The following is an 8,421-nucleotide window of genomic DNA, read 5'->3' on the forward strand; positions in this document are numbered from 1 at the left end:
TGCTCCAGCCGAAGCCAGCACACATCTGGCACACTGCAGTGTCATTGTAGAGATCACAGCTTCCCCGAGGAACGGAAATGGAGGAACAGGGACCAGCAGCCCAGGCACTGTGCACTCCTGGAGCACATACGTGGCAAAGGAAGATCACAGAGAGGAGTCACGTGAGTCACGGACAACCCACACTTCACCAGCCCTTGCTCCAAACAGCATCCATAGGCAAAGGGAGATGCTGCGCTGCAACCCACAAACCTACTGCTAGTCCGTAAAACCTCGACACCGAAGTGCACTTGTGGGCCACGCTGCTGGCATCAGAGGTTTTTCACGGTGCCCATGAGCTGGATGGCAGCACATCCCTCCCGGTGCTATGGGACGTGGTCCTGCTGAGCAAGAGAAATGAGCGGGGGAGAAAGTGCTTGGGGCAGCACAGACATGGCAGGAGCTGCAGAAGGGAGCACACAGGCAGGACCGGCAGTGGATGGCCCTCACAGGCAGGCTGGTAGCAGCACACTGTCAGGTCGGAGAATGCTGTAGCAGATCCACAGGGCTCCAAGCGAGAGGTAAATCGAAGCATGCACTCCCCCTCCACAAACACTCTTCCCAGAAGGCTGCCAAGGCAATCAGCAGTTATGGTGCTCATCTAAATAAGTGCTGCTTTCCGTGCTAAATCAGTTGTAAACTGGACATTTCTTGCAGCCTAGCAGCTCACCACAGCTCCAGACACACTAAGAGCAGCAGCGTTACAAATACCTGCCATAGAATAGCTCAGGAAGGGACTTCAAAGGTCATCTAATCCACCCCCCCTGCGATAAGCAGGGACATCTTCAACTAGATCAGATTGCTCAGAACCGAATCCAGCCTGGCCTTGAACGCCTCCAGGGATGGTGCATCCACCACCTCTCTGGGCAACCTGTGCCAGTGTTTTACCACCCACATTGTAAAAACCTTCTTCCTCACGTCTAGCCTGAATCTCCCCTCTTAGTTTAAAACCATCACCCCCTGCACTATCACAACTGGCCCTGCTAAATGTCTCTCCCTATCTTTCTCATAGGCCCCTTTTAAGTACTGAAAGCCTGCAGTAAGGTCTCCCTGGAGAGCTTTCCTTAGCGGCAGCGTCCTCCCTGGTTACTCTTCATTTCTCAGCAGAAACTGCAAAGCAAACTGTGCAGCTGTGCACAGGGACACAGAAGGGACCACAAGCAGGTACTGGCAATGTGCAGGGCTCCGTCTGCAGGGTTTCCAACCAACAGGGTGAGAAACACGGGGACGGGGCAGGGGGCTGCTATGGGAGTCTTCAAAGCCAGGCTGGAAAGCCCAGGCTCCTCAGGCAGGGAAAATGGAGGCCAGCAGGGAGAAACACCATAGAGCACTTCAAGGGAAGGCGGGTTTGGGGCTTACGGCTGGAGTTAAATGCCATGAAAAGCAACAGCCATATCCATCAACTGGGTACCCACATGTGCCAGCAACAAGGAGCTGGGGACAAGCAGGGCAGCCGGGTGGCTCCCTACATGGAGGAGGGGGGTGGCTCCTCCGGATGCGCTCAGCAAGGGACAAAACCCCTCGGCGGCTGGGACCCGCTGGTTTATCTCGGCGCTCTGACCTGCTCATGGGGAAAACCCACCCGCTGCAGCGCACAACCGGCCCTCCTGGGCCAGCCCCCACGGCCCGCGGCCGAGCCCAGCCAGGGGGCTCCCGGAGCCGCCTCCCCGGGGCTCCGCCAGCTCCCGTTCGCCGTCTCGCAGACAGCCGATGTCTGGCGCATTTGCATCCAGCTCCTCCGAGCACCCCGGGCGGGCAGGGCGAGCCGGCGCACGCCGGGCAGGGAAGGAGGACCCGGGGCGAGGCGCTCCGGAGGCTCCCAGCGCGGCGGGGCCGCCCTCCCCCTCGGGGGTCGCAGCGGCGGGGCCCGCACCGCGCCTGCCCCGCACAGCCGGGATCACGGAGCAACCTCACGGGACGCCCCAGCATCACCGGCAGCACGGGAACGCGGAGGGCGGGGAAGCAGGGGACCGGACCACCGGGGGTATCGCGGCGGTCGCGGAGCCTCACAGCGGGCCCGTTGTTGAGAGGGGGGGGGCGGGCATCAGGACCCGCATCCTCACGTCGGGGGACGCTGCGAGCCCGGCCCGCACTCACCCAGCAGCAGCAGCGCCCGCACCGCCGCCATCCTCCGCACCGCTCCCCGCAGCGCCGGTCAGTGCGCGCCCCGGCCCGTGGCCATGCCGCCGCCGCCGCCGCCCTGCCTGCCGCCACCGGGGGGGGCTTCCGGGGGTGGGGCGGGCACCGGAAGCCGGGCGGGGCCCCTCGGTCGAGCGCCCGCCTCGAGCGGCGGGCAGGGATGGGAGGGTTGCGCTGGGAGCCCCGCGGTGACCGGGGTGGGACCCGCGCTCGCGGAGCACCGAATGCTGCTGCCCGCAGCCAGTCCCAAACGGGGTGTCCAGAGCAGCGAGGGGGCAACAGAGCTCACGCCGAGGGGCTCCTCGCAGCCGGGCTGCCCCTCAAACCGGTGGTTGAAACGCCCCGGTCTCTTCAGAGCCCTGGGGAAGCGCAGGGACACCGGGAGGCAGGAGCTCTGCGCCCTGCTGACGGCAGAAGGCTGGACGCACAGTCCCAACTGCATCGCGTGCCCCGCGCTGCTCCTCCACACCACCCGAAGCCGGGTTGCGGCAGTGTGACTGGCCTGGCTACAGGCTGGAGGCCTCCCTGCCCTGCCAAATGCCTCCCATGCAGCCTGCAGCAGCCCGGGGCCACTGGCTCCAGCAGTGGCAGCTCCAAACAGCAGCTTTCCAGCCGGTTTGCTGAGCCTCCAAAACAGTGGCTGCTTTTGGTGCTGCGTGGAAGACCGACCATCACGCACCCTGCAGCATCCCTAGAAGTGCTGCTGGACCCAGCACAAAGGATGCTGAAGCCTTTGCTCAGCACAGCCCATGGCACAGGATCAAAGCACAGTGTGGCTGTGCCAGTCAGGAGCCAATTCCCACCCCCAGCAAGACCTGGGGCACCACAAAGTAGCCACAGACCAGACCCCTCTCATAGAGAAGCCACCGCTTCCTGTCACCGAAAGCTGTTCTGGTTGTGGTTGGGGACTGAGCAGCCTCAGAGGATGTGGTAGCCTATTCAGCGAGCTCTAGAAAGTGAGTTTTACTTCCACCTTTACTTTGAGCAGCAGCAGGACATGAGGCATAGAGCACACCTAGAGCAGAAGGAAACTCTGGCAACTGGTCAGGAGCAGCCGTAAGTCCCTGCACACTGAGCCAGTTCAGCACACCCATGAAGAAGTGCACCAGTTCCTGCAGCCAACCAGCACGATGTGCAGACACACTGGAATTCTCAGCCCCGAGACTGTGTGCCCATGTGCAATACAAAGGAGCCAACTCTTTTGCAGAGGGGGAAAACGAGGATAGAGCAGACCCCATCCAACAGAAAACCACCTTACCTGCAGCAGAGTGTGGCCTCAGTTGGTTGTAGCAGCCATGAAAGCAACCTGTGCATCAACACAGCGGCTGTGCCAGGCTGAACATGAGACCATAACCAGGGCAAACATCAGAGCCACAGCTAATTAGCTGGCTTCTAATTAGCCACAGCTTTGCAGCCTGGAGCATCTTGAGGAGGGAGAGAGCAAAGCTCTTTCCAAGCCAACCCGGGCAGCCCCCACCCGCACCATCAGTGACCTGCAACTGCAGTGGTTTGAGCTGGGTTTATTTACTGTTGGCACTGCCAGCTTCCCCCAGGAGAGCACGACAGTGTTCGTGGATGTGAAACTTGCTGATCAATGCACAACACGACACATAACACACGGTGGTGCCGCTGCTGCTGCTGCTGCCAGAACCCGTCCCTCTCAGCTCGCAGCAGGCCCGCAGAACAGCACCCACATCTGATGGACAAAGGCTGCCAGCACCCCAGTCCTGGCTGCGGGATGGTGAGTGACAGCCAGGGAGGCACCCAACAGCACACAGAGAGCCATCCCAGCAGGAAACATTCAGGATCCACATCTCGCTTGTGGCAAGTCTTTTCCCCCTTTAAACCCCACAGTCCCTGAGCAGCATTTCAGTGGCTCTGTCCAGGACAGGCAGCCATTCTCACAGGAAGCAGGCCAGAGCCCAGACAGAGCCCACACCTCATACATTCATTTGCCTTCTAGACACCACCAGCTTGTGACTTTGTCAAGCACAAGCCCCACTGGCGTGCCTGGCACAGCTCTGCAAGCACAGCTCAGAGCTGAGAGAAGCCCAGGTCAGGCTAGCGCATTGCACAAGCCCACACGGTTACTGCCTCACGTGAGCCCTCACCACACACTTCCCACCAGGAGCCTGCTGCAGAAGCTCTCCCTGGTGCCAGCTCCAGCCTCAGCTGGCCCCTGTGGGGCAGAAGTGCAGACCAGGCAAGATTTCCCCTGGCTGGGCCCTTGCAGGGCAGAGTACAAACCCAGCCCACAGTCTGTCCTTTCGTGGGTGAATGGTGGGTCAGGATGTGCATTCGCCTCCTTTGGATCAGAACTGCCATCTACACCAGGTCCTAGTTGCAGGACGGTTTGCAGTCACAGATGGGACTCACTCTGCTCGGCAGATGAACCAGATCTCGTTGCGGCGCTGGGGGATGCTGGGGTTTTCATAAGCAGCCACGATGTAGGTTTCCTGGAGCACAGCGTCTGTGGAGCCCAGGAGCTCCCAGAAAAGGCTGATCTCTCGCAGAATCGTCTCCTCAGTGGTCATCCCATAGAAAACCCTGCAGCAAAGGGAGTGGCATAAGCAACAGACCTAGCACATTCCCCCTTCCCTCAGTCAGGGCACCCCATCCCTCTGCCCAAGGAACCACAGCAACCCCGCAGGGAGTTCATACACCTCTGCTGAGCTGAGAAAGCACCTCTGTTGCGGGGTCACCTGGTTATAACCCGGAGTGGTGCCCTCTCGGTGATGTGGATTTCAGGGTCCATGGGAACAGGGGGGTTTTGCTGGAACTCTCCCGGGATATAATAGGCAGTTACAACCTCACGCTCCAACTCGGTCCCTTCCTTGGTCAGGTGGATTTCGTTGAGCACTGGGACTGTCATGCCCAGATAGCAGCCTGGAAGGAGGCAGGAAGGCAGCGGGCACAGTGAGATGGCTGTGTCAATGGCAGCAGCCCTCCTTTGTGCAGCCTGCCAGTCCCCTCCAGCCGCTGCCTACACACACCTACAGAGTTCTCCTTGCAGATGTAGCGCATGAGCTTCATGAAGCTCATGGAGATGCTCTGCTCATACAAGGGCTCCCCCTTGGTGACACAGGCCCACTTCCCAGCTGGGTACCGCCGCTCCTCGTAGGCTGCTTCCTCGCACTGAAACAGGCCACAGACAAGCCAAGTCAGAGTTAAGTGCACTGACAACACTGCAGCACGTGGGAGCAAGAACCAACACTGACAGGCAGGAAGTGGGAAGACGGGACCCTGCCAAAATGAGTCCCCTGCTAGGCAGTGATTGGCAGGGGAGGCAGGAGAAAGTGAGGGGAACCGGCACTACACACACCTCAGACAAGGACACTTCACAGCACGGGGCAGAAGTCAGTGAAAGGAAAAGCACAGACAGGGGGCAGGATGCAGGGAGGCTTGGAGGCTCCTGGCATGCACAAGGAACGAAGCACATCTTCAGCAAGGGGCACAGGACTTTCCGCTCCTCTCCAGTCACTGTCCTGCCTACTCACAAGGATTTTCCTGAGCCCAGGCACTCAAAGGCCTCCAGTGGGGTTGACATTATCCTCAGGTACAGCGCTGTTTTCCTGGAGCATGGTGTGGGCAGAGGACAAGAAGCATAAAGCTTCCTGCCCAGTAGCATGGAAAGCCTGGCAGAAGAGCTCTAGCACCCAGAAGAACTGTGAAGGTTGGAACAAAACTCGTCTCAGATCCTCCTCCCACACCAAGAAGCGACAGGAGAAAGAGGCATGAATCCAGCTGGTGCAGAGGGGACAGCTTTGTGCATTCTCAGCAGAGAATCTCTCCAACCAGCAGAGACACCCAGTCTTCGGGATGAATCCAACACAGAAGCAGGGCAGGGGGAGTGGGGAAAATTGCATCTGGATCTGCTATAGTTCAGCTCATGCCATGGTTATAACCACAGAACTGTATAAAGAGGGGCTGGGAAGGTGTAGTCAGCACCCATCTTCCTGCTCTCAGCTTGTTCTTCAGCCAGATTAAAGTGGTCACGAGGCAACCTTCTTCCACAGGGCTCCTGTCCAAACCTCTGTGCTCCACAGCTGTGCAGGGAGGGACCAAGCCAGGAAGCTGTGACCGTCCGCAGCCTCCCTCTGCTTCCACCCGAAGCAGGTCTCTGCTCAGAAAGCCAAACCAGAGGCATAAGGAAGGCACCTGGGCTGCTCATGTGCATCAGGGGTGCCAAGAATAGTGCCAGACTACTGCAGGCAAGCCAGTCTTCACCCCATAGATGGGGCCATGCCTGTTATTGTCTCACCAACCAAAGCAGAGCAAGAGCATTTCCAAAGCAAGGAAACCAGCAGTCACTTCTAGACTCTTTGTGACTCTCACCTGCCACACCATCTGCGAATAAACCCATCAGCCCAGCAAGGCAGTCCAGTCCTTCCACGGACTGATCCTTACATTGACCACCACCACTCCACAAGATGAGACTTAACCAAGAGAAAGATGCTTCACACAGACCAGTGGCAATGGGTCCCTGCAATGTGAGCTGGGGAATTTGGGCGAGTACTGACAGAGCAAGGCTCTGCAGGTGCCTCCAGAAGGCCGAGGGCTTGTGGCACTGAAGGCTGAGGGAGGAGCAACCAAGTAAAACTGACCTGCCTGAGCCTGGGGAACACGTCCTTAAGCTCCCCAACTCCAGAGTCTCCTCAGCACTAATGCCTGGAAGTGGCTTCCATCTCCTCACCCAGCCCCACAGTCAAACTCCAAGAACCTTCCTCACGCACAGAGAGGATGTCACCATCAATGGAAGATCTTCAGGCCCCACAGTTGTGGGGTAAAGGTAGAGAAGAGCTCAGACCAAGTCCCTGAGACCCAGACGCCAGAGGAAGAGGGAGTGTGGTGGAGCCCCAGCTCAGAGCTGTACAACCCACATGCTCAGGCGTGTTTTATAGGCAGGAGTGCTGGACCTCAGCCCAGAAGAAACTGGTTAAGCTCTCCTCGTGTACGGGACAGTTGACAAATGTCTTCTTGGTAGCTAGCCCAACCAAGCCTGCAGAGACACGTGAACCAGTCTGACAAGTGCTTCTTCACAGCTATTGCGCAAGGCTCAGAAACACCCTTTTGTGTGAGGGATAACAGGAGCTGTGCAACGTAGCCAGCAAGAACAGGAGGTCTTCAAGCAGAAGCTACCGTGCTCGGCTTGGCAGCTGAGGCAAACACCAGCACATGCTCAGGTCTGACAGCTCCTCACAGGAGCACCCTCTAGCTAAACAGGTAGCCAGGTAACTAGCACAAAGAGACACCCAGCAGGGCTCAGAGCTATGCAACGAGGTGTTTTGAACAAGGCAGGGCGCAGACTCCAAACTGCAAATTCACTGTCTTGCATGTGTCCACCTCAGCAGAGAATAAACGAGGAGAAAATGCGAGAGCAGCAAGACTAGTCCGATTCTAAAGTAAAGGCTGGAAAGTTCATAGAGCCACAGACTGCTTTGGGTTGGAGGAGACCTTAAAGCTCATCCAGTTCCAAGCCCCTGCCGTGGGCAGGGACACCTTCCGCTAGAGCAGGTTGCTCCAAGCCCCGTCCAACCTGGCCTTGGGCACTTCCAGCTCCCGCTGCTGCCCAGGCTGGCGGCAGCACCGGCACCGGCCTCCCAGCGGGCCGGGCCCGGCTGCGGGCAGGCTCGGGCCTCACCTCCTCCCGCCGCGGCAGGGTAACGTAGGGCACGGGCTCGCGAGCCTGGCCGTGCCGGGTCATCTGCACGATCGGCCCCGCCATGTCTGCAAGGCAAAGCACAGAGGGGCCGCGGCTCGCCCGGGCTGGAGAGCACGGGGACAGCCCCGCGGCGCACCGCGCCAGGCGCGGGACGTGCCGCCGGCCCCGAGGCCGCTCTCACCCGCGGCAGGGCCCCCGCTCACCTCGGGGCAGGGTCACTCGGTGCGTGCTGGCTACGGCCTCCCAGTGCGCGAACAGCCGCTCCCGCTCCTCCTCCTCCTCCTCTTCCTCCTCGTCGTCCCCGTCCCCACCGCCGGCCTCCTCACCCAGCCCCTCCAGGTCCTCCAGCGTGATGCGCGCCATCACCCCCCCACCCTTCCCGCGCCCGCCAGCACCCCGCCCCCGGCCTGCGTCACAGCTGTCGTCACGCAGACGCCCCTCCCCTCCCGCCCTGCCGCTGTTCTGCCGGCAGAGGGCACCCTCCCGCTCCGGTGCCCGCCCTCCCGCAGTGCCGGAGCCGCGCTCGGTTGTGGGGTCGGTTTTATTTGATCAGCGCCCGCACAGCTTGGCCCCGCCGCTCCGCT

The 8,421-nt window shown here is 60.0% G+C and overlaps 2 protein-coding genes across 3 annotated transcripts in view; both read right to left on the bottom strand.

Annotated features, from left to right (window-relative positions):
- PTK7 (protein tyrosine kinase 7 (inactive)) overlaps positions 1 to 2,246 on the bottom strand; it is a 36,785-nt gene extending 34,539 nt beyond the window's left edge. Inside the window, exon 1 of the mRNA XM_062605997.1 lies at positions 2,134 to 2,246. Coding sequence (XP_062461981.1) covers positions 2,134 to 2,164 — 31 coding nt within the window. The 5' untranslated portion in view covers positions 2,165 to 2,246. The remainder of the gene's footprint in view (positions 1 to 2,133) is intronic.
- Positions 2,247 to 3,679: 1,433 nt separating this feature from the next.
- On the bottom strand, positions 3,680 to 8,215 carry LOC134157110 (heme-binding protein 1-like). Of its 2 annotated transcripts, XM_062605700.1 has the most exons (5): positions 8,041 to 8,215; positions 7,817 to 7,902; positions 5,169 to 5,310; positions 4,878 to 5,061; positions 3,680 to 4,722 (listed from the first exon to the last, which is right to left on the bottom strand). In XM_062605700.1, the coding sequence occupies exons 1-5, from the start codon at positions 8,198 to 8,200 to the stop codon at positions 4,548 to 4,550; spliced, it is 747 nt and encodes a 248-aa protein (XP_062461684.1). In that variant the 5' UTR covers positions 8,201 to 8,215; the 3' UTR covers positions 3,680 to 4,547. The 2 variants fall into 2 exon arrangements, with proteins under 2 accessions (XP_062461684.1, XP_062461685.1); XM_062605701.1 differs by lacking the exons at positions 7,817 to 7,902; positions 8,041 to 8,215 and adding an exon at positions 5,498 to 7,522.
- Between the last annotated feature and the right edge of the window lie 206 nt (positions 8,216 to 8,421).

Source organism: Pezoporus occidentalis, unplaced genomic scaffold, assembly GCF_034315485.1.
Source record: "Pezoporus occidentalis ecotype Australia unplaced genomic scaffold, CSIRO_AGI_Poc_V1 ctg93, whole genome shotgun sequence".
Taxonomy (NCBI): Eukaryota; Metazoa; Chordata; class Aves; order Psittaciformes; family Psittacidae; genus Pezoporus; species Pezoporus occidentalis.